Source organism: Sporobolomyces salmoneus, assembly GCF_050403485.1.
Source record: "Sporobolomyces salmoneus JCM6883 DNA, S_salmoneus_JCM6883_v1_ctg103, whole genome shotgun sequence".
Lineage (NCBI taxonomy): Eukaryota > Fungi > Basidiomycota > Microbotryomycetes > Sporidiobolales > Sporidiobolaceae > Sporobolomyces > Sporobolomyces salmoneus.
In genome coordinates this window covers 1-23,368 of record NW_027481060.1, presented here as the reverse complement: position 1 = coordinate 23,368, position 23,368 = coordinate 1, and the positions used below count along the sequence as shown (strand labels likewise).

The 23,368-nt window shown below is 50.9% G+C and overlaps 9 protein-coding genes across 9 annotated transcripts; 3 read left to right on the top strand and 6 right to left on the bottom strand.

Moving 5' to 3' along the window:
* Positions 1 to 15: 15 nt before the first annotated feature.
* Positions 16 to 3,521, bottom strand: JCM6883_001066 (uncharacterized protein; the record flags this gene model as incomplete). The annotated part of the gene is made up of 15 exons (XM_076635464.1): positions 16 to 303; positions 377 to 458; positions 540 to 618; positions 687 to 703; positions 765 to 830; positions 893 to 1,125; positions 1,226 to 1,302; positions 1,373 to 1,529; positions 1,850 to 2,204; positions 2,265 to 2,418; positions 2,482 to 2,704; positions 2,762 to 3,037; positions 3,112 to 3,192; positions 3,250 to 3,418; positions 3,490 to 3,521. The coding sequence occupies 15 exons, from the start codon at positions 3,519 to 3,521 to the stop codon at positions 16 to 18; spliced, it is 2,289 nt and encodes a 762-aa protein (XP_076484558.1).
* Positions 3,522 to 3,705: 184 nt separating this feature from the next.
* JCM6883_001065 (GFA family protein) lies at positions 3,706 to 4,337 on the bottom strand (the record flags this gene model as incomplete). The annotated part of the gene is made up of 4 exons (XM_076635463.1): positions 3,706 to 3,754; positions 3,821 to 3,909; positions 3,976 to 4,172; positions 4,268 to 4,337. 4 exons carry the CDS (start codon positions 4,335 to 4,337, stop codon positions 3,706 to 3,708), a joined length of 405 nt encoding a protein of 134 aa, XP_076484557.1.
* Positions 4,338 to 5,024: 687 nt separating this feature from the next.
* On the bottom strand, positions 5,025 to 6,474 carry JCM6883_001064 (uncharacterized protein; the record flags this gene model as incomplete). Its single annotated transcript, XM_076635462.1, has 7 exons — positions 5,025 to 5,082; positions 5,150 to 5,237; positions 5,315 to 5,519; positions 5,589 to 5,688; positions 5,751 to 6,132; positions 6,207 to 6,236; positions 6,375 to 6,474. 7 exons carry the CDS (start codon positions 6,472 to 6,474, stop codon positions 5,025 to 5,027), a joined length of 963 nt encoding a protein of 320 aa, XP_076484556.1.
* A 2,207-nt stretch (positions 6,475 to 8,681) lies between these two features.
* Positions 8,682 to 9,824, top strand: MTW1 (MIND complex subunit MTW1; the record flags this gene model as incomplete). Its single annotated transcript, XM_076635461.1, has 4 exons — positions 8,682 to 8,927; positions 8,986 to 9,137; positions 9,198 to 9,370; positions 9,442 to 9,824. 4 exons carry the CDS (start codon positions 8,682 to 8,684, stop codon positions 9,822 to 9,824), a joined length of 954 nt encoding a protein of 317 aa, XP_076484555.1.
* Positions 9,825 to 10,259: 435 nt separating this feature from the next.
* On the bottom strand, positions 10,260 to 11,921 carry RPT6 (proteasome regulatory particle base subunit RPT6; the record flags this gene model as incomplete). The annotated part of the gene is made up of 6 exons (XM_076635460.1): positions 10,260 to 10,313; positions 10,395 to 10,599; positions 10,667 to 10,758; positions 10,864 to 11,046; positions 11,115 to 11,518; positions 11,639 to 11,921. The coding sequence occupies 6 exons, from the start codon at positions 11,919 to 11,921 to the stop codon at positions 10,260 to 10,262; spliced, it is 1,221 nt and encodes a 406-aa protein (XP_076484554.1).
* A 1,294-nt stretch (positions 11,922 to 13,215) lies between these two features.
* On the top strand, positions 13,216 to 15,273 carry MCO14 (4a-hydroxytetrahydrobiopterin dehydratase; the record flags this gene model as incomplete). The annotated part of the gene is made up of 5 exons (XM_076635459.1): positions 13,216 to 13,494; positions 13,566 to 13,699; positions 14,409 to 14,774; positions 14,872 to 14,959; positions 15,046 to 15,273. 5 exons carry the CDS (start codon positions 13,216 to 13,218, stop codon positions 15,271 to 15,273), a joined length of 1,095 nt encoding a protein of 364 aa, XP_076484553.1.
* Positions 15,274 to 15,601: 328 nt separating this feature from the next.
* YIP3 (Yip3p) lies at positions 15,602 to 16,861 on the bottom strand (the record flags this gene model as incomplete). The annotated part of the gene is made up of 8 exons (XM_076635458.1): positions 15,602 to 15,717; positions 15,821 to 15,941; positions 16,024 to 16,097; positions 16,179 to 16,213; positions 16,299 to 16,321; positions 16,420 to 16,446; positions 16,666 to 16,698; positions 16,808 to 16,861. 8 exons carry the CDS (start codon positions 16,859 to 16,861, stop codon positions 15,602 to 15,604), a joined length of 483 nt encoding a protein of 160 aa, XP_076484552.1.
* A 156-nt stretch (positions 16,862 to 17,017) lies between these two features.
* On the top strand, positions 17,018 to 18,910 carry JCM6883_001059 (uncharacterized protein; the record flags this gene model as incomplete). Its single annotated transcript, XM_076635457.1, has 5 exons — positions 17,018 to 17,234; positions 17,471 to 17,669; positions 17,747 to 18,170; positions 18,240 to 18,658; positions 18,742 to 18,910. 5 exons carry the CDS (start codon positions 17,018 to 17,020, stop codon positions 18,908 to 18,910), a joined length of 1,428 nt encoding a protein of 475 aa, XP_076484551.1.
* Positions 18,911 to 19,225: 315 nt separating this feature from the next.
* On the bottom strand, positions 19,226 to 19,857 carry JCM6883_001058 (uncharacterized protein; the record flags this gene model as incomplete). The annotated part of the gene is made up of 2 exons (XM_076635456.1): positions 19,226 to 19,623; positions 19,698 to 19,857. The coding sequence occupies 2 exons, from the start codon at positions 19,855 to 19,857 to the stop codon at positions 19,226 to 19,228; spliced, it is 558 nt and encodes a 185-aa protein (XP_076484550.1).
* Positions 19,858 to 23,368: the final 3,511 nt, after the last annotated feature.

Below are 23,368 nucleotides of genomic sequence, written 5' to 3'. Positions count from 1 at the left end.
TACAGGAAGAGAATATCATCGAGCTACGGGAATGAAAGCTGAAGTTTCCCGATCCTTTTCGACCTCATCTGTCTCGTTGGCATATCTGCCTCCCTTGATCGATTTCGCTCTCGTCGTCTTATCCGAAACGTTGCCCTCGCTTTCGAGGTCCGAGTTCGTTGTTCTTGCGTCCATTTGATTCTCGAATCTCTCGGCTCGAAGCTGAGGATAATAACGACGAGCGCGCATGTAGACCTCGTACAACGCGATCGTTCCCGTCACGCCGGTGATGACGAGAATGACTATCGTGATCGTCATGTGTTGCTGGCACGAAATAGAAGATTTGGAATGTAAGTTTTCTTTTCTCTTCAGAAATAAGTGTCAGAGAGGTACTTACGTTTCTCTTCGCAGGGTCTGGGGTACCGGCAATTAATGCTCCTATCCAGACCTCGGAGAGTTGCTTCGGCATCGAAATGACCCTGTGCGTCGAAGCGCAAGTTAGGATTGAGATTCGCACAAGGCAAGAAAGAACCTCATCGAGGATAGAGTCTACGATTTACGCAGCGGCCATGAACTTGAAGAACGAGACGCCAACGATAGCCTGAGTCGCGCTCGCTACTCGGCTCGGGATGAAGGAATCTGGAAAGATCGGGGAGGATATCGAGCTCGAAAAGGCGTCGGGAGGAAATCTTGAGAGTGGTGCTTACAGCGTACGACTGACAGGCTGTGCCTCGAAGAATAGTCAGTGATGCTCTCTGGTATGGCGATTGCGGAGCGCAACTCACAAGATGATCCCACTTCGCCTCTGCGAAAGAGCAACGGCTCCATAGAACAAGTTCTTCTGCTCAATCCTATTCCGACGAGGCAACAGGTTACCAATTGTACATCACCGTTGAACGATCGAACAACTTACTTTGCAGCTCGTTTCGCAAACAAAGACTTGAAGACGACGTAGCAAAGAATCTCCCCGAAGAAGACGCCTACGGCTGAGATGAGAAGCGCGACCTTGAGCTCGTAGATGAGACCGGCGAGGATGAGAACGATGTGTCGACCGGTGAAAGGAGTCGCAGAGATCAATATCGTTGCGAGCAGCGGGACGACCCACGAAAATGGAAAATGAATGATGGCCTTTCGTTGTGGTTGGATCTATACGCAGACACTCGGATATCTGTCAGCGGGTGTCGGATAGGGTTGAGCGTTGCGATTCCGAGAGTAACCGGGGACAAGATAGCTCGGCTCGACTCACAGTTTCGACAATCGTGTCTCGATAAAATCCAAGCAACACTCCGACCGCGACAGTAACGAAACACAAGATCCACCAAGCTGTCGATAGTGTCCACTGTCGGTATACTATAAATTGTGAAGCTGTGAGAGCTGGGTGTTTGTCACTCACGAAGGTATTTTAAGCCAAACGAGTTCCTTGTCGTTTCCTTCCAGTTGTTCTTCCGCACAAAGGCGAATAGTTCCGGACCTGCCGCTTTGTTATCTTCCCACCATGTAGACCTTCGACCTTCGGTCATCTCCCTCGCGGCTCTTGCAGTTGACCGAGCCTGACGATTCCGAGACTTCGAGGAACGCCTCACGTCGAGTGGTATCAGGGATTGGTAGACGCGTTCCGTCTATCGGGGCAGGAGTGGATGACAGAGCAGAGTGAAGAATGAAGAATGAAGACTGGAGAAGCGATCAATGCTGTATATTGGTTGAGTCCGGATCGCTCGAGGTTCTGCTCCGAGGGAAGCTAGGGGAACGAGCTTTCAACGATTCAACCAACCTCTAATCAGTAGCCAGCATCGTATATACAGCTTCATCGACTCTTCGACTGTCCAGGAGCATCCCCCGCTGTCCACACCTTTGCCTCGAGTTCTCTCACATCGTCAACGAGACCATGTTCGGCCTCGAGGATAAAGTGGAGAGGGCATCTTCCTTTGTGTCGTTGAGCTGTGTAGGCGATTGATTTCGATGACTGTCGACGTTCAGGCGAGAAGGGACGAAGGGAAATTGAGGAGGAAGGGGAGAGTGTCGAATATCGAAGGTGCCAGTCCTTCTTGACTTGGGCCTCGAACGGTGATAGAGGAAGAACGGAGATTGACGAGTCTCGAAGTAGATGACCGACGATCTCCGGAAGAAATCGAGCGGGTTGCTCAAGAACAGACGAGTGCACGTTTTCGAAAGGCGAGTGAAGGTTGAAAGTTCTTTGTCGGTGGTGGAGGAATCGACCGGCTCCGCTGGAAGATAGCAATAAATCAGCACAAGGGGTATAAGCGTTAAGGGACAGGGGGACGTACCGATGTGGCTCCATTGCGCCCCAAGGTGCTGATGAATTTTTGAAAAGCGATCGAATCCACTCTAAGTCGACTGACAAGTCTTGTTCGACTTGAGAGACTAGCCAAGCAAGCGACACGTTCGACAGGTCTCGCTCTACGTAGCCTCCTCCGACATCTAGCGTGCGAAGAGACTCCATCAATCCGGTCGGGAAATAAGACGTCCAGAGAGCTCGCTTACCTTTGTGAGCTCCAGAGAACCAAGCTTGACACAGTCCCTGCTCACGTTTCGTTGAACCTGGCTTGAAGATGATCGGCATATACGAGGGCCGATCTTCGTTGATTGCGAGGGCGTGAAGGACCGTTTTGATTTCTGGTTCGATGAGGTGATCTGAAAGCGAGAAAGGATTGCCAGGATCATGAGCACCAACAGAGGGACGAGAAAAGAGGTGGTAAGGCGGCACCTGGATCGGGAACGTGATGAATGACCCGCATGAGAAAGAATATAGAACGAAGCTCACCGTCTCAAAAAGGCCCAACGTTCGAACGAGGAAACCGCCGTCACTCGCTTTCAACTGCTTCGTCCTCGCTTCTTGCATTCGTTCAATGAAGCCTGCCAGCTCTTCCTGCCGTTTTCTCCCGATCGATGTTGTTGGGTCTCGTTTGTCGCATAGTAGCAGGAAGATTCGAGGAAACAAGTCGAGAGTCGATTTAGGTTCGAGGATGCCGAGCAGACAGATAAGGGAAGCGACGAGGCGAGCGATGTAAGCTCCTCGAGAGAAGCCGAAGAGGAAAATCTACGCAAGCAGATTACGGAAATGAGATATCCGGAATACGACGATTGACGACGAAAGAGCAAGGCTTGACTCACCTCATCGCCGAGTTCGTAGTTGCCACATAACCAGTAATAAACCTCTCGAACCTTTTTCAGCACGCCCAAGCCAGAAGCTCCCTATTTTCGAGCAGCATGAGCTGCTCATCAATTAATCCGATTGAAAAGTATGCGAACCTCAACGAGTCCAACCAGGAGCTCTTCACCTGTGCCGACGCCCTCAATATAGAGCTTGAGTTGTTCGATCCTGGATTCCTTCCTCGAGTCGGATAGGTCGAGGGCGTTGTAGAGTCGAGCGATGTTTGTCGACATGCGCGAGTCGTCTTGGAAGAACTCTGACTCCCAGCTGCATACACGGAGAACATTGATCATCAGCTCAGGACACTAGCGGAACCGATCAAGGTTTCGAGAACTCACGAGCCATCGCAGCAAACGATCAAGCGTCGCATCTCTGTCCGTGGACGAAAGTGTTCAGAGCAGAAGCAGAATCGAGGTCAGAAAGGCCCGAAGCGGAGAAAGGGAACAGAGCGCAGGACACCGCGGAGAGCTTTCGGACTTCGCCTCTGCGGAACGAAACGAAAACTTCTTCAAATTACTGATTCTTTGTACTGACTAAGAACAACTTGGGGACCTTTAAGCGGTCTCCTTTTGCTCGGCACCTTGGATAGGGGCAACTCCAGACCTGCCAAAGCGAAAAAGTCGGTATCAGCGATCAGTCGAGAGGGTCAAAACGAAAACGAAAACTGACCAGCGGTCCTTCGTGAAGAGCTCGAGGCCGTAGACGACCTTGTTGACACCGAGGGAACCGATTTGGACGGCCATCGAGTCTCCGAAAGCCTGACAGACCAGTAGAACGTCAGTTTCGCACGAGAATCAAGACGGAAAAGAGGTTTCGAAGCTCACAGCCGAGTTGTGCGCGAATGGCGAACCACAACCTTTGCAGAAGATACGAGTAACGTCGTTACCAGATGCAGCTTTGCTGGTGTATTTGCCGATGTCTCCCTCGATTTGGACGTCGGCCTCTTTGAGGAGGTAGTTGGAAGTTTGCGAGGTTCCCGAGGTCTTTTGGCAGTCGGTGCACGAGCAGGTGATCGCGGGAGCTATTGACGAGCGAGGTGTGTGGAGTCAGAGTTGAGTAGACTCGAGACCGAACCGAGGGAGGAGAGGGGAAGTGGAGGGAGGAAAGAGAACTAACCAGAGTCCTCGACCTTGGCGGTGATGCTGGAGGCTCCGCAGAGGCACTTGGAAGAGTAGGTTTGAGACATGTTTCAACGAGTAGGAGATGGCGAGGAAGAGAAACAGAGAGGTGGAAGTTTGGATCGGACGACTCCGTCGACGGAGGTTGACATCAACGAGTTTCCCCACAACGATAGACCCAAGTTCGAGACCTTTCAACGTGTTGTACGACATCAGGTCTGACAAATTATCTCCAATTCGCCGTCAATTCGACACGGGCCAAATCGTATTGAATTCTCTCGAGTCTCCGACGGTGTCGTTGGCGTCGACGGTGCCTCCACCTTGGAGAGGAATGGAATCAGCGGCCTCCGTCAAGGAGCGATCCGAGTCACATGAGCCTGTCGCGCGAAAGAGGGGAACGGAGAGACCGCTGTTGAGCTTTGTGACTGGCATTCTTCTCCCTTTCGCCTCTCTCGCAGTCACTCTCGCTCACTGAGTAACAAACAACGAGTCATGTCGAACAAAGCGTTATATAGTTTCAAGATGCTCGAGCTATCCAAAGAATAAGTTAGAAGTAAAATGATATCGTAACAGTGAAAAAAGCAAAGATTTGAACACTTCCTGTGATTCCATGATTCCATAAGAGAGATTCCGAGTGATGAGAGGAGGGGTAAAGCGAGAGGTGGATCCAGGGGAACGAAAATAAAACAGAAGAGGGGTATTGCTGAAAATGCGAAAAGGAGAAATCCGAGAGATCAATCTATAGGTGAACGAGCTTAGTTGGCGACGCAGGTCTCGGCGGAAGCATCCCAGGTGTATCCGTCAGCGCAGGCCCTGTTAGACGAAAGACAGATATTAGCGCGGGAAATTCGTCAGAGGGAAGAAAGGGATCAAGACTTACCAGATTTCGCAGGTACCCATGTTGCAGGACGAGCTCGAGACACCCTCGATAGCAGAGCAGTCGACTCCTCCAGCGTTGGCGCATCCACCTTACAGAGAGGAAGAAGAGGACTCGTCAGTGATCGATTCGCCTGAGTTCACTGAGAGAATAGTCAGAAAGACTCACCGCAGTTCTCGAGCGAGCTCGAAGTGTCAATGCACTCGAATCCACCGGCAACGGAGCAAGCTTCCTCGTTGGCAGAGGGGCAAAGGTTGCGGTTGGAAAGGTTTCGGCGCGCACGGGCACGGCCAGAGGGAGAGGAAGCGAGAGCACAGGTGAAGGTGGTTTGGTCGCACACTAATTGATCGCCTTGAGCAGTTTGCGTGCATCGCTAAACGTTGAGACCGAGAAGAACGAGTCAGTCACATTTTTTTCTTTCAAAATAGGGCAAAAGACGTACGAATTCAGGGTCGGTGGAGCAATCGTCACCAACGTTCGTAGCGTGAACATCGCATGCCGCGGAGTTGAAGTTGCAGTACCCTGACTCGCAATATTGGTTACTAAGTTTTGGTCGGTCAGTTATAAGCTCGGCGGAACAGGTAAGATGCGTGTTGTCACTCACAAGATGGCGTAGTTCTCAGCGTTGGTGAAGTCGACGTTGCCTTGCGTGGGGTCCTGGCAATAGGCGTTGAAACCACCGCAAGTGTCGGTAGGAGTCGTTGAGAACTCGTTCGAGAGACAGTACAAGAAACCGGAGCAGTTCGTGTCGGTAGATCCACACTCTTGAGTGAAACCTCCTTGGCAGATTCCGTCAGTGCAGACACCGTTGTCGCAGTTGGCGTCGGAAGTGCAGGTAGCGCCTGCGATACCGCAGAAGTAGGCGCCAGACTCGAGTTCTTGAACGCACTCAGGGTCGACGGGGTTGGTTCGGTCACCTTGGTTACCGGTGTTGTTGTCGTCGGCTCCGGGGTTGACGAGGAGGTCGGAAGCACATTGAGATTGATCTGAGAGGTGCACGAAAAAAAAGTGAGTCAGCGATGAGCGATACTGGTCGCGTCGATCAAGAGTGAAGACTCACCAGGAGAGAAGGTGTTGTCACCGTTGACGACTACGAGGAAGGAAGGAAAGATAGATAGATCAGTACAACGCATTCGAAGAAAGTTTCACGGAAAAACAGGCGAAGGTCGCGATCGAAAGCGCGATCTTCTGCCGCAGGGAAAGACAGAGAGTAGGTGGTGGGACGTACTGGTGCAAGGGAATCGACCGTAACCGGAGGGGGTGGCAGATTGGGCGAGGGCGACCGAGGCGAGAGAGAGGACCGAAACGGCGGCGAAGGTGGAACGCATCTTGAGGAAGAGAGAAAAAGAGTGTGGAGGGGGGACGGTGAGGAGTCTGAAAGAGTGACGAAGGGTGAGTGAGAGACGAAGAGAAGAGTCGAATGAAGAAAGAAGAGAGAAGAAGTTGGAAGCGAGAAGTTCTTAAAAAGTAGGGTCGACGAGTCGAAGCGCGCTGTTTGTTTACTGTTTTGATGTGAAGCTCTTCTCGAAGGGTCTCCCGCTTGAGAGAGTCTTGCCCTTCCGAGCCGAAAACGAGGCACACCCTTCTAGGAATCGACAAAAAGGAACTTACCTAAAGTTTTCGATCCTCCGGACTCCGAAGATTGTCAATTCGACACGTCTTCTCTAGCTCTTCGAGGTTGAGTGAACAGCGACTTCGTCGTGCGTCGACGCGCATCTGCTGTGGGTTGCGGATGAGGTCCGTTCGAGCGAAGTCGACGGAAAGGAGATAGGAGGTCCGAGCACGGCTCATTTCTTCCCTGCGATGGTTTTCGGGTTGTTCACTCCGTACAATCCGTATTGTACCGTACAGTACGTACTCCCTCGTTTCAGCGAAAAGTTGAGAAGTGTCAGTTTTCCATCACTTCACTCGAAAATCGACGATGGAATCGCGCGAAGACGAAAGTGATTCTCGAATGTTCAGAAACTTGAACAGTCACATTCTTCGATTTCGGACTTTTGTTGCGACTTCTCATTTTTCAATCGAACTTTTCGACTTCGTGAGTTTCGCAAACTTCAAGTTGGAGAGACGCTCACCTTGGTTCGGGAGCCACGACGAGTTTCGCAGCTGAGAACATTCGATAAGGCGAGAAGCGTTTCGAGACTTCGAGTCTTCTCGGAATGCTTGGATCGCACCGAGAGCTTCGACAAGGTGATTACGATTCTTTCGTTACGGGCGACTTGGAGGTTTGTCACGACGCCTCGCGGAGAAGATGAGAGAGATTTTCGTTTGTTTGTGTGCTCGAAGTTTGAACGGCTCGTTCGACGGTTCGACTTTGCTGTTCCACAAAGTTGGATTTAGCGCATTTACTTCGATAAGCTTGCGAGATGAAATCGACCCTCACCTTCGCGATGTCTGGAGCTTGGACGCGCTGTAACAGTGGGTAGAAATCACCGGTGTCGAAGGATCAAGCTTTTCGTAAGAAGTGTCGAAACAATTTCCTTCGAGTAGTCGGTACTGGTAGACCGCCTTCGGCTCCGTTTTCTCGACATGAACAGACTGACGATGCAGAAGGTTCCCGGGCGAGCAAGAGAGAAACCACGTAGGTAGATGAACAAACGCGAGAAAACGCAAATTCGAGCTCGTTCTTTACCCATCGCGCGCCGCTCCATGACAATCGTATGTATGGCCACTCCCGACGTTGAACAAAAGGTGAACGAACCAGCCGTGATGTAGAGGGAGCGAGCATGAAAACTCTTCGATCGAGCTGACCGGAAAAACGACAGAACAGGCTGGCTCATTGTTGGCGTACTGGCGAGATTCGCTCGGAGAGATTCCATATCGTCTGAGAAGCGTGTTGACGCGGATGGCGAACGGAGGGAACGAGTTCAGCTCGGCAGAATGCGATTCGAGAAGCTACGAAAGAAACAGCGGCGTCTACATCAGATCCCTTCCACATGCGCGCAGTAAGGGAACGACGGACTCACGGGTTTGCCTGAATCCAGGCGACGTCGCGATGGACCCGTGTCGTCTCCGTTGCGCGCCTTGCCAACTCCGTCGATACTTTCGCAAATTTCCTCGTCGATAATTTGAGTGCGAACAACAGCCTGTCGGCATCCGTCTACCCGGGGACTGCTCCTCAATCATCAATATGCCGTCGCAGCTTGGGTTGAGGCTAGAAATGCTCGAGAACTTGGAGGTAGGTGCGGAAGAAGAGCGTTGAGATTTGCTGATGAGGGAGCGCCGCCCGAGAAACCTATGGTGCAGGGCTGTTAGACCCAGTACAGCTGTTCCAGCAGCATTCTACGGTGTGGCTCCCCGCGAAAGATTGGAGTTGATGTCGAGGAGGGGATCCAACTCGAGAGACAAGGGTCGACTCGCGCACCGTATAGATCCGACGTTAGGTTAATGAATGGTACCGTTCTCTATAGTACGAGCGTCGATTCGGTCGATTGATGAGGAGGCAGAGGACGAGAGATGTTGATCGAGAATTCCCTCTCTCCCTTCATCTCTCTTCTCACTCGCCACTCGCCTGCTCGATTACGCCCTCTACAGGATGGCAGAACTTACAGAACTCTCCAAATCGCAAATCAAATCGATCAAATCAACGATCCTAACTGAACATTTCCGTTTCGCTCCCGAATCATTCGCGAAATCGTGTTTCGACATCGCGAACAAATGCCTCTACGTCGCGAGTGGATGGTTGGAAGAAGAGTTGATCAAATTGGTACAGGCTCAGCAGGAACAACAGAAGGGGAAAGGGGAACCAGTCGATGAGGAACAACAAGAGCAAGTTCAACGAGTAAGTCCTCTCCCTGATCAGGCTGGACGCGTGAGCTGATAAAGGAGGGGTCTTACAGGGCTGCTACAGATTGGAGACGCTGTTGGAACACGAGATTGATAAACAATTCGATTTGTTTGAAATCTTCATGTTGAGGAACACTTTCAACCTCGACGAAGCACTCATTCCTTACGTCCAACTACCTCATCAGGTCAGACTTCCTCCTGCACCGTATGTTGCGGCTCGAATTATGTTAACATGAGGTTAAGAACAGGTCAATTTCGATACAAGTTTGAAAGAATCTCATGAATCGACTTTGACGGAGTACGAACAAGAACTGAAGCTATACGAGGAAGAATTACTGAAACAACGTCGATTGAAAGTCGTCGAGCTGTTCTTGAGGGAGAAAGAGATGAGGTTAGAACGAATCAAGGAAGAAATTGGTTGGTTAGGATTCGGAGGCGGTGAGCTCGCGTTTCACTATTACGACATTGTATATGACGAGATGTCTGATACTTTCGATGGCGCCTTCCAGAACGCAATCCTCTGCATCAACGAACGACGAACCTCTCTCCCTCTCTCGTTTCCCTCTCCCAATCGATCGAAACTCTACTCTCGACTCCCTCTCCCGCCGCCACCACACAGTCTTCGATCAAAGCAACTCGCAGTCGTACGAGACCAGGCAACGACCCAGAAGCTGGTGAAGACGAAGAATTGGGAGTTTGGAATCAATCAAGAACCAATTTCATCAATTGGGTAGCGGGGAAACAGAGCTCTACGATCGGAGGTATCAATCTCAAGGATACGAGTGGTACCGGTACTGGGAAAGGGAAATCGAAGGAAGGGGAACAGGAAGAGGGAGAAGAGATTGGGTCGAAAGGGGATGCGAAAGTGAGTTGGATTCTCGCTTGTTCGTGACGAGCTTATGGCGAACGCTGACGTTCATTCGTGTCCTCTTCACTCAAGGCGCTACTGAGCCGACTGAACGCTTGATCGACATTCAACCTTTCCGAATCAATTATACCTCTCTTTTTCGTTTTCGATACCCATATTCTACCGCGAAGTGATAACCTGGAATCCTGTATTATTGAGGCTCGTAGATCGCTATGATGTATGAAATGTGGTGCGTGAGTTACGAGTGTAGAGTCGATAGATTAGAGAGAAACCATCGCCGACAGAAATCAAATCAACGCAGATTCGAGGACCTCTCGACGAAAGCTCGTTCAACAGCAAGGCGGTAGACACTTGAGCTAATGAAGCCGACAGTGAGTGGTCGTACGGATCCTCATCGCTGTTGAACTGCGGTAAAACTTTGTTTCGATTTCGGATTCAAACGAGAAAGCAGCTTCAGACCTAGTTGAACAACTTGGTCGACGACATGTTTCCTTCACTAGCTTTCCTCAAGACCTGCATCGTACGCACAATCAACACTCGTCAGTACGCGATACAGAACATCAAAAACCGAAGACGAAGGGATTTTGACTTTACCTTTGCAACAGCCAATTCGAAATCTTCCTGAGTAACATGTTGTCTCCTCTCCCTCAACGCGTACATTCCCGCCTCTGTACAAATACCCCTCACTTCGGCTCCCGAACAATTACCCATCTTCTCGGCGAGACTTCGAAGGTTGATTCCTCGTTGAAGAGACATCTTGCGGGAATGGATACGGAGGATGGAGACACGTGCTTCGGGACTACAGAGACGGAAAAAGAGTTAGTGATCGGAGGAAGGAAGGAGGAAAGAGGGTAAGGGAGACGGACCCAGGGGGAGGGAATTCAATCTTTCGATCTATTCGACCGGGACGAAGGAGGGCGGAATCGAGGATATCGATACGATTCGTCGCCATGATGACCTATCATCGACCAACGAGAGATCGTATCAGTTTCACACGCATTCTTCAATCTGCGACAAAGCTTCGATCTCGCGAGACGGAGAGAAAGGGAGAGCGAAGACTGACCTTGATGTTCTTGGTCGCTTCGAACCCATCCAACTGATTCAACAACTCGAGCATGGTACGTTGTACTTCGGAATCACCTCCTCCCGAACCTGAACCACCTCGCGAAGAACCGATCGAATCAATTTCATCCATGAAGATGATCGAAGGAGCGTGTTCTCGTGCCATGACGAACAGTTCACGGACCTGAGGGAGAGAAAACGTCAGTCAACGCGTTCTGTCCATCACCCTGGATGAGCGACGAGAAGACTGACCATTCTTGAACCTTCTCCGATGTATTTCTGTACCAATTCCGATCCCGATACCCTAATGAACCTACAATCCGTATGATGTGCGACTGCTCGTGCCAACAAAGTCTTTCCCGTTCCAGGAGGACCATACAAGAGTACTCCTTTCGGTTGAGCGATTCCGAGTGCGTCGAACAATTCGGGGTGTTTGACGGGTAATTCGATCACCTCTTTGATCTCCTTGATTTGTTGTTCTAATCCTCCGACCATTTCGTAAGTCGAGTCGGGTACTTTCTCTACCATCATCATTTGAACGAGTGGATCTTGTTTCGTGGGCAGAATCGAATGAAGTTGGTAAGAATCCGAACGGAGGGCGACTCGGAGGTTAGGAGTGAGCTGAGAGAGTTGGATCGAAGGTGCAAAGTCGACAACTGCATGATCGTCAAGGAGGAGCGAGGTAGGAGGTTGAGAGAGGAGAGAGAGGAGCAACGTCAGCGAACAACTCCCGTCGAGGAGAGCAGTCTCTCGACTGGAGAATAGTGTAAACGTACCATATTTCCCTTCAGGTTGTACTTTAACGAGTACCTTCTTCTTCCCCATGACCTTGACGACTTCTCCTACGTAACTACCCGGTTCCTGTAACAACTGCAACTCTTCCCTCAACAGTCTCACTCTCGCGTTCAACGCGTTACGTTGGGCCTCCAATCGACGCAAGTTCTGCGTGCGCGAGTGAATGAGGTGTTCGGCTTGTTCGATTTTCGAAGTGAAGTACGTCGTCAACCCTTTCGAGGGCTCTTGTCCCACCGGGAGCGAGGTTGAGGGTAGAGAGGGCATTCTTGTGCTCTCCTATCTGGCTAGTTTGAAGAGGTTGGTCGAGAGTCGAGTGATGAGGAGGAGCGAAACGTCGTAATCGCTCCAAGTCAAAGGTCTCCCTCTCTCCTTTCACTCGAATTTGCGACGACAACGTTCAGTAGCTCTAACGACCGCTGCTCTGCTCTTCAAACGATTCGCGCAGCTCCTCGCCTTCCGGTCACTCTTTCCCTCGTTTCGCCGTTTCAACCTCTACTATCGAATCCTCAGCAGTCTCTCCTCAGCTCAGAGCGTGCCACAGAGCTTGTTGTCTGCTATCAGTACACGCATCTTCGACCTCCCCCTCGTTCAGATGGAATTGAGGAGACGGGATACGTTTCTGGGGACAATCGTCCGCCTTCGTTCCCAAGGTCGTACTGCTTCCTGATCCCTCACTAGCTCCGGAGAGACAGTGGCCCTCTATCCTGGCGCCTGGTCCTTGCAACGACAAGGCTGCGTTGTCGTCGATTCGATTTGTCCCTGGTTCCGTCGCAATCTTACTTTCTCTCGCTTTACCACTCTCTCCTGACGTTCCCAGCACCGCCTAGGTTCAGACGTGCATGCCATTGTGCTCTGAGACATGCATTGTATCGCGCAGGTAATGGAATGGACATCAGGGAAAAGGAGCCCACTGGTTTCGACGAATCCTTTCTCAATTTCTCCTCTCGGGTATTACGCGGCGACTGTCGCCTCTTCCCAATGAGCTCGGACCTTCATATATCGCTTGTCAGTGCCCCGACCTTCGTGGCGCAGCACAGAGACAGCGACAGCTATTGCGCGGCGATTTCGCAGAAAACAAAGTTTTCGAAATCTTCTCCGAATTCTCTTTGCATCAGATCCAAGTTTCGCGATCGGGACCGAAAGATCGTGCAAGAGTACGTCAACCGCGACGAGGTACAGACTGCACACAATCATCGCTTTTTGACCTCTTCGACACTCCCTGAATGCGAGATCTCCTTCCCTTGTCCGCGTCTTTTGTCTGATACTTTCGAGCTGGGAGGAGGATCGTACGCTATCTTGCCCTTGCTTCTGAGCCTCTGAACTCCGAGTCGATAAGTACAGGTCGGGACAAGCGGGAAAGAGGAACGACAGAAAGTTGAGTGATGGCTCGTACGCTTCTCAGTGAGTCTAGGAGGTTCTTCGCGCATCTTTCCGACTTTCCCAGTAGTTGGCAGAGCATATATACGTCTGAAAGGCGTTCCAGAGTGACAGGTAGGGAAGCAAGAGCCGCTCAAGTCTCATCTCTAACCTTTCCCTTCGACCTCTCACACCGTTCAAGATGCTCCGCTCGACCGTACAAACACGACTCCTGCATACTACTCGCCTTGTGCCCGCTCCCGCTCCCTCGAACGCCTCTCTCCGCCGAACTCCCGCCAATCCTTCGTCTCTCTCCTCCCTTTCCTCCTCCGGCTGGATCCTCTCCTCCCCCAGCACCTCTGGCGTACACGGAGAAGTAGAACAAGAACGATCGACGCTCTCGAGGGAGTATCGATTCAGAGATTTCGGTCAGGCATGGGGATTCGTGAGTCGGGTTGCTCTTCAGGCGGAGAAACTCAACGTAAGCCTGTGTTCCAACCGCTGTCACGGCACGAAAGGTCCAGAGCTGACGGGGGTGGGGCGGGCTTACAGCATCATCCCGAATGGTCGAACGTTTACAATAGAGTGAAAATCACCTTAACGACGCACGACAAAGGGAACTCGTTGTCGGAACTGGATGTCAAGCTGGCACAAAGGATATCGGATATCGCGAAGGACTACGAGAAGTGATCGAGCGAAACTGGCCATGAAGGAAGAGAAAGGGAGGCAAAGGTTCCCGAGCAAGAACTGCTCTTAACGGTGCGTTCTCTACTCTCTTTCGCTCGAGCTATGCCTCCATCTGTGGCTCTATCATATACTGACGAGTCTGTTGCGCAGGGAAAGCACCAGAGCGACGAAGCGCTCGCGTATCGACAAACTCAACCTCTCGCCGAACTCCGCAACCAAGCTCCGTCTTGATCCCTCGTTCATTCGATGCTCACTCTACCCTCTTCGACACCACAAGAGACCCAGTACTCCCACACCTATCGTTCAAACGGAGCTCGACTGCTGAAGAGCGGGAACGAGCTCGGTCGAGACGAAATTTCAAGTAATCTTCCATTCCGCTTCGATTGCAATACTTGTTCCTTCGCTCGCAACTCACACGTCTCGGAGGCTCACATCTCTGCAGTCCGCGTGAGCTGTGACTGTGCGACTGGAGCGAACCCCTTTCCCTCACCCCGCTTCGGTCGTCACTCGAAAGGTTGTAACGTCATTCGCTGAACGATACCGAACAACGTGTGTCGCTCTTCTCGCTCCTCTTCTCTTTCTCTCTTCACCCAAGAGATTCTATCTTTGCATCAAACCAACTCAATCATGTAAGGTCGTCTCCTCCTCTAGTCTAGCTGTCTTAGACTGACTCTTCCTTTCCCCCCACTTCCGGTTTCATTCGTGTAGGTCTGACTCGCCTGCTAACCACCACCAACCCTACAAGACCGAAACTCTCTCCTCGACCTCTAACACTGTCGATTCCGCTCCCACTTCTACTGTAACTCCCGAAACTTCCTCAACTTCGGCCCCTTCGCAATCGACCGTTCAACCTTCGACTGCTCCCCAAACCGCCTCGACCGCTTCCACTGAGAAACCTACGGCTGCTGGTACTAGAGTTGGACTCGAGGAGAAGAAGGTCGGACCTGATTCGAGGGATAACCTCGAGACGAGGGAAGGAGCACCTGAGAAGACTGCGACGAATGAATCGGCCGTACGAGAGGAAGGAGCAGAAGGAACTTCGGCACAGACTGAGTACCCACCTCAGATGCATGCGTACGTTTCTCTCCCCTCCGCTAATCTCTCACATCGAGGTGAACTCCGGCAGGAGTTACGAGAAAAGGAAAACTGACTCTTTTTGCAACGATGATAGCGGTAAAGCCGGTCTAGGACCTCACTACAACGACGGTTCCGGTATCGCCGATCAAGTGAAAGCGAAAGGAGAAATCCTCAAGGGCAAAGTTCGTTTCTCTCTCCTCCTTCCCTCCTCCTTCCCTCCTCCTTCCCTCTTCTTCCGTTACTAACTCCTTCTCCTTCGCGATGATAGCTCACGCACAACCCCGAACTCGTCGAACAAGGTCACCTGCGAGAAACCGGTGCTCTCGCGGCTCAAGCCCGTAAAGCCGAAGTTGAAAACGACGACGATTCTCCGTTCTCTCGACCTGACGATGGTGAGAAGGATCACAAGCCCGAGAACCCAAAGGCAGAGAAGGTCGAGGAGAGCGGTCATGAGGCGAGGAATGCGGCGGCTACTTCGGGAACTAAATCGACTTAGAGCTTAGAAGAGGAGGGGAACGAGATATCATGAATTGTAAATACCAATATGAAGTTCCTTTAGCAGTTTCTTTCTGACAGAGCAGCGCGTGAGAGTGTGAGAGGTGGTCGCAGTAGAGAGCGATGAGCGAGTTACAAGCAGTCTAGGTAAGGAGCAGAACGAAGAAGAAATAAAACAAGAACACGGAAGCCAATCCAATCTAGCTACTCCCGCCCGCGGCTGCCATTGAAGTGTCCCTCCTCCAGAAACCTCGTACTAGCGTCCCGTCGAGGAGAGCTCCTCGTCTCCGTGAAAAATTGTCCATAGGTTTCCCCTCGTTTTCGCGACTTTAAACCGACTGAACCGCTCCATACTCTGACTCGACTCCCGGTTCCAACATAGCCGCATGTCCCAGGATCAACACTGCCGAACTACCTACCAACCAGAAGAATGTCGCGATTGGAGCTACTCATCTCGCGATCATCATCAATTCCCATTTCTCGTGCGGACAAGTTTCCCCTCGCGAGTCGAGGAGAAGAGAGGGGAGAGAGGGGATGAGGGAACGTACCAGCGAACCAGAGGATCGGTAATCCAATCACGAATAAAGCAGTATAACAATTCTTCTGGGTAATTACCGTCGAACCGAATTGAACGTCGGCTGTAAGGAATTTATTGATCGCTGCGAAACCCTATTCCATTCAATTCGACTCCGCACGTCAGTTTGACGAGACTAGGGAGAACGGAGAGGGAAAGGAGAGAGGATGTGCGTACTCCGACGAGGAAACCGAGAGCGATGAGCAGGAGAGGGTTTGTTAAGAGGGAATAGATGGCTAGGAGTCCGACGACTACAAGCGACGACAATTACAGGTCAGAGGAGGGGCTAGGGAGAAAGTGCGAGCAAGGGAGAAAAGAGAGGGAGGACTGACGAAGGAGGTAATTTCCAGCGAAATATTTCGTGTTACTGTTCAAATCGAGCGGGGAGGAAGTGGATCAGACTCGAGACGGGGATGACCCTGAGGGGTGCAAGAGAGAGGAATGAGCTTTACTAGGTGATTCGTTGAGTTGCGACCTGCGAGAGAGAGAAGAAAGAAACGAAACATGAGTTTTCGAGTTTTGGCTGAGGAGTTTCCGACATGGAGACAACGCGAGGAGGAGACAAAGACTTACGCCCATATCTGCTGGTCTGGAGATACGCTACGCACACAGGGTAGTTCCGAGATCGCGGTCAGTGTGTGAGATTGCGAAATGTTGAGTTTAGAGCATGAGTGGACTCACCTGCATGTCAAAGAACTGGAAACCGCGCAGCACACGCATTACGAATGTTCATCATCAGCACGCAGGAAACGAGATCGCTCCATTCGAGAGCTGAGAGAAACAGAGAGAGCCGTAAGAGCGTGTAAAGGTTTGACGTACTTCTTGAGGCGGTCTCAAATTTTGTAATCTCTCCTGCTAGAATACTCAACATAGTCAGTCCACACGACCTCCACACGCGCTTTCCACAGACAGAGAGAATAGGGAGAGATGTGGTAGATGAGATGAAACGAGTTAAACTTACCCTGAATTGCTGTAGTTGCTCAGGGAGCCGTTGCATAATCTCTTGTGTATTCATCTTGAGCTCTGGAAGGTGCTATCGAGGTAGAAGGAGATGAGAGAGGTGACACGTCTTTGATCAAACAAATCGACTTCGTCAATTTCGCAGAGTCCCGCCTCTTCTTCCTTCTCCTTTCATCCCACTCTTTCTCTGAAAGGAACTCTCAAACCCAACATGAAGTTACCCAACCCGCTCCTAACCCCTCATCATCCCACTCATTCCCTCCTTCCCTCTCTCACTTCGTTCACGGTGAAATCGCTCCCATCCGACTATACTTCGCTCTCGGCATGGCGTAACTACTACCTCGATACGAACACGAACCCTTTGCATCCGGCGTTGTTGTTCTGTGGGGCGATTTCGATGCTCGTGTGGTTTTTGGGAGAAGTTACCGGTGAGGTCATTTCTCTCTTCTCTCTCTCTCCCTCTGGATCGGGGAAGTTAGGCAGGACAAAGATGAGGGAACGACGAACTAGGTCGTTACGGCGATCGACGGGTCGAGCAGTTCGATTCGAGAGAAGGATCGTTACGACCCGCCTTTCTACGTCACGGGACTTCATCCTGTTTCTCGCAAACAACATTCATTCTCCCCACGACAGTTCACTGACGCCCTTCTCGACTCTCTTACAGGCAACGTCTCCCAAGTCGATCGATTGTGGACGACTCTCCCTCTCGTCTACTCGGCTCATTTCACTTTCATCCCTTACTGGAACGGTTCAGTCTCGAGCATCTCTGAACTCGATCATCGAATGTTACTCGTATTTGCGTTGCAGTGCTGTTGGAGTGCTAGGTTGACGTATCAGAGCGCGAGGAGAGGGTTCTTGGATCCGTGAGTTTTCCACTTCTTCTCTCTCCCCTTTGCGCCCCAGTCTGAGCTGATCCTTAGTTACTCGTAACGCCCTCTAGTCGATCGGAGGATTACCGTTGGCCTCTAGTTCGTAAAAAGATCCCTACCTGGGCGTTCAAACTGCTCAACTTCGTCTTCATCGCGTGGATCCAAAACCTCTTACTCCTCATCGCCGAACTTCCCCAATACCTACTCCTCACCCACTCCCTCTCTTCCTCCGGTCACATTTCCCAACTCAAGAAGCTCACCTCTCACCACGCAAAGAGTGTACGAGTTCCCTTGAACGTCGCCGACGTTTTACTCGCCGCAGCGTTCTTGGTAACGTTGACGTTGGAGATGAGGGCGGATAATCAACAACAGAGGTTTCAGAATTTGAAACATGGTGCGCTCAAGAAGGATCAGAGTAGGAGAACCGAGAAGGAGAAGAAAGCGATCGAGAGAGGATTCGTCACCGGTGGACTTTGGAGTTGGTCCAGGCACCCTGTAAGATCTCCCTTCCTACTCTCCCTCTCCCTCAATAATGTATTGACTGACGAGATCGTTGTCGAACAGAACTTCGCCTGCGAGCAAACGACCTGGTACATTCTCTACGCCTTTGCCGTTCTCCCTTTCCTCCCTCTCACTTCCTCCCTAACTTCCCACCCCCTCTCTACCGTTTCCTCCCATCTCACCCGCTCAAACGTCACTTCCTTCCTTGTCTCTGTATCCGACGAACTCCCCTCGCTCAACGAACTCTTAACCGTTCTCTCCCACCCCATCTCGTACATCAAACACCTCGACCTCCTCAATTACACTTCCCTCTACTCTCGCGTCAAGGCGGACGTTGTCTTGGCAGGTGAATTGGCATACAGGGAGTTGAAGGAGGATCATGGAGTCTATTGGAATTACGCGATTTTGGCTCCCGTTTTAATGAGTTTATTGTTCTTCGCTTCGACCGATTTGACCGAGAAGATTTCAGCTTCGAAATACCCGTACGTTTCTCCTCTCTACTCTCCTCTCTCCTTCCCTCCCCGAGGAGAATGTACCGCTGACAGAAGATGGAAGTTGTGGATAGGTTGTATAAAACGTATCAAAAACGAGTCTCAATGTTTTTCCCGATGTTCACGACGGTTAAAGGGTTATGGTTGTTCGTTACGGGGAGACGAGGGAAGGTTGATCGAGAGTTGTTCGGAACGGGGGAGAAAGTGGTCGTTGTCAAGGGATTTAAGGAGAAGAGGCTCTAAGCTCTTTTCGAGGGGAGAGAGGGGGAAGGAAAAGGAGAAAGGGGAGGAGAGATGGGAGGAGAAACGAAATGCATCGAATGAAACTTGTATGTACGAAATAACCAGAAAAACGAATGTCAAAAAGATTTGAAAAAACAGAACTCATTCATCTCGTACTTTCGTTCTCTCGCTGCTCGAGTATCGTTGTCGAGATTCGCTCGGATGTCAAATCTCTACTCAATCTCGAGCTCAAGCTTGGACAAGAACAGAACCGCTTTCGTTTCAACCGAAAACTATCCAAGCAAGCTAATCAAGCAACCTCCTCTCTCTCTCTTTCTACAAATCGAACCATTCCTTCTCCTTCGGTCCCTCCCCATAGAATCCATCTTCCACTACGAAATCCGGGGCTTTACTCGCTTCCTCCTCCTCTTTCAACGACCTCTTCTTCTTCTGAATTCGGAACAAACTCTCCTTCTCTCCTTCTCTCTCGATCTTCTCCTCCAAGTTGTTCTTCTTGTCGGAGTTGTCGAAGGAGGAGTCGGCGTAGTGGTGAGGAGTAGGACGAGAGGGGAACGAGAAGGAATCGAAATAAGTGGAAATCTTCTCGTGACAATCGAATCCGTTTTCATCAACGTAATGTTTCTCGATCGTACGAACTTTGTTCTTGTCTTCGTCGTTGAAGGAGGGAGAAGGGAGGTTCTCGAAGAGATGATGGATACGTTCGAACGAATCGACTAATCTCGACTCGAACGAGTCAGCTTTCTCGAGCGAGAATCCACTCGTAGAAGAGAGCAATGAAGAAACACACGTTTCAATCCCTCGAGAAGATCGGTCGCTCCTCCTCCGACGAGACCAAGATTGAGGGAGCGGAAGAAGTCGTTCGAAGGGAAAGGAGCCGAAGCGACGGATTTGAGCGAGAGGGAAAAGAGCAGGGGGAAGAGGACGAGAGGGACTCGAGTGAGGTACATAGTGACTTTGTTCTTGTGTGCGCGACGTTGACGAGGTTGAGAACGGGGTGACAGAGAGGGAAGAAGACAGAAATTGAGAGGCTGCGAGCGATTCAGAAACTGCGAAATTGGGACATCACTTCGCGCCGAGAACTTTCTCTCGATCAGCTCGGACTCTACTTCCAATTCGGACTCGTTTTAAGTTACTGTAAAGGCATCAAAAGCCAATAACGTGCGCGGGAATGACACGACTCAATGAAACGAGCTCGAAGAAAGCGTCTCTGTCAGCTTTCGGCGGAAACGCGCTCAAACGTTCGCAGATCGGCCGAATGTGAGCGTCTGAGTACGTGAGAGTCTCTTGCTGCGAGTCGCACGATGTAGAACGGCGAACGGAGAAGAGGAAAGAGCTGTTTGATCTTGTCTTTTGTACGCGATTATATTGGTTTTTTGCGCTACTGTTTGTACAGCTCGGTTGATCTAGTTGGTTATGATGCGGACCTAATACTCGCGTCAGTTTAGTCCGATGTCGGCGGTTCGATCCCGCCACTGAGCATTTTGTTCCTCGACGCAAGATCGCTTCGAGCACATATCGTTTTGCACTTCTTTCTCTTTTTGCCTACCAAGTCTAGCTTGCTGCTCCGATACATTCCCACCCGCACCTTGTAGCACTATGGCTCCAAGTGAGTGGACTGTCTTGCGAGTCTGAGCAGTCGCCGCCTCGCGAGGCTTTTTAGGTTTTCAAAGTCATTCACGTTGCTCGTTACAACTCACTTCCTGCTCTCCTCTCCTCGATACGATGTAACAGAGACTCGAGATATCTGTGATTCTTTCAGAGGTAAAGCAAATCGAAAGAGTGCTACAAATTCCTAGCCTTGTCGTTTCTCTTTCCAGCTCTCTTCTCCTATTCAGCGTTCCTTCCGTTCGCTTTTGCCTTCGCTACTCTTCCGATACAATAGTACACTCTGAAAGATCTAATTTCTCGAGGTTTGGGCCAATGTAGTCGATTTTCGGTTCCCTTTCCAATTCGTCCTTCGTGAGAGGCTCCCAGGACTCGAATAAGTTGGGATGCTCATCGAAGACATCGTCATCAACTTCGGGAGAAACTATTTTCCCCTTGCAACTGTACATTTGGACGACTGTGAATCGCGCCTCAGAAGCACTCAAGCTCGAAATGACTTACTTTGTGATCGAGAGACGAAGAAGTTGACGTCGTGGACCATTGTGAGCGCGTTTCCGAAGTCACCAGAGATCTTCAGATGGCGGAGTACGGGGAAGAGTCGAGAATGGAAGATGAGATAGAGTTCGAAAGTGTAGTCGAGGGAAATTTTGAGACTTTGGAGGGCTTCGAAAGGATGACAGGAGATGTCTCTGGTTCGAAGGATGTCACCTTGTATCATTTCAGATCTCAGGGAGCCCGGATACGTGTAGAGTGAAATGCTGTAGTTTGAAGGAGCCAATTTTTGAACGATTCTGCCGATTCTGTCGCATTCGTCAGCCGTTAAGTCGTAAAGGCCTTCCTCCTCCTCCTCTTTGATGCGTGCATAAATCGACGCGCAGTATGGTTCGTGTTGACTGAGCTCCGCGATCAACTCCAGCATTTCCTGAATCTCCAAGTCAGCCGAACCCCATGTCATGCGTTTGCACGCTTCGAAGAGAAAACCTCGCAGCATGAGACCCCAGTATGGCTGCATCGAGAGTCGTTTCAGAATGTTGCGGTTGGTTCCGAGAGGGCCGCAGAGGGAGGCGATGAACTCGTCAGGAAGGGGGAACTTGGGAGAAACGGTGATAGAAGTGAGGTCTCTGACGAAGAACGTCGAGAGAGCAAGGTTGCTGATAGGTGGGAGAAAGTCGTCGACCGGCTCGAGACAGCGCTCCCAGGACGGGAACTCCTTGTCTTCCATCTTTTCAATTCGGGATTTGTAAACTCTGAATCGAAGCTGGAGAAGCTTGAACCGACGTCAGTGGTCGATCATCCATCAGGCATGTAGAGCAAAGATTGACCGTTTCGGGAACGACAACATCCTCAAGGCTTCGAGTACCCGCACAGATTGACCAAGGGTTGACGAGCAAGGAATAGTTTCGAATCCATTTCTTGACCATTCTTGCGTTTCCAAGGACGGGATTGAGGTAGATGCGGTGGCGGCAAATTGTGCAGAACGTCCTGGTGACTCTTGAGAGCAGGGCAAGGTCCCTCTGAGCGTCGAAGATGCGAGTGTTGGATGAAATCGAATCTGGCGAGAAAGGCGCGTTCGAAGTAGTAGGCTTGGGGGAGATATAGTGGAGGACGTACCTGCTATCATCCTGAGCAACTCTACCGGTAGTCTATCCATCTTGACGAGAGTCGAGTGAAGAGTAGAAGTTCAACCTTGCGAGCAGAGGTTACTCGAGTACTCTCCGACAAACACTCTCGCCAAATTGCGCTCGGCAACGATAGAATACTAGACTGCTCTATCATGCTCAGGTCCTTGCATTGCACTCTAGGGAGGCTCAAGTTCTCACGCTAAAAGGTTTCATCAATTTGTGAGTTTTCGAGTTCGTGTTCTCCCCATATGAATCGATGGAGCTCGGGCTGACTGGCAGAGATATATGATAGGCCTCTCGTTGCGCTAGCGCTCTCGATACCTCCGAAAGAAGCGAAACTTGATCGAGTTCGAACTCTTTACGATTCTCAAAACGATGACGCCCTCAGCCCGACTCTTCTGCACGATCAAGCGAGTCCAATGACGAGTTTAGTACTCAGGGATAATAGGGTAGTTGCTGGGGGAGATTGAGGTGCGGTCAGGGGATCCGCTGAACTCTGCAGTTTTCGTTTCCGAATGTCGGTGAGTGAACTCCTTGTCTTCCTTGCTCGAGCTGAGCGCTGACAGCGCGTTTCCACGTCCAGATCTAAGTATCTTCACGAAGCGAAAGCGAACCGGCGAGTCGTCGCGAAGATCGCTCGTCAGTCCCAAGTGGATGAAAACGCCTCGTTCCTCCTCCTCCCATCCTCGAAGGGAGCTCGTTACCGCACAGACTATACGAGAAACTGGTAGACTATTGATCAACAATGCAGCTGCAATAGAGAGAAAGTCTCGCAAGACGAAACAACGAAACGAGGTGCGTAATCCCTGTTTTGCTCGGTTCCGCGCTCCTTTCAAGCCCGATGATTCTCGCTCTGACGTCTTGTCCCGCCCTCAGTAACGCTCTATATGACTGTATTCGAACGAGGGCGTAAACGAGAGGAGGAGGAAAGAGCGAAACATAATTTGAGAAAAAGGGGACATCAATCTTCGACCCTCGTATCTTTCCCCTTCCGAAGCTCCGTTCTGTCTCGCTCTTACCTCTTGTAAGAGAACGGGAAGACGCGCATCCGACGATAGTTGTCTCGCCCGACCAGGTCGATATCAAGAGGAAAGAGGAACTTTCGAAGTGATCTCCGGTCGAACATCTTTCGCTCTCGTTTTCTTGGCCTTTCGTGTTCGATCCAAGCTCGCGAGTGAATGACTTTCCGAATCTCCCCCTCTTCTCCTTTCTCTCTTCTTCTCCTCACCTT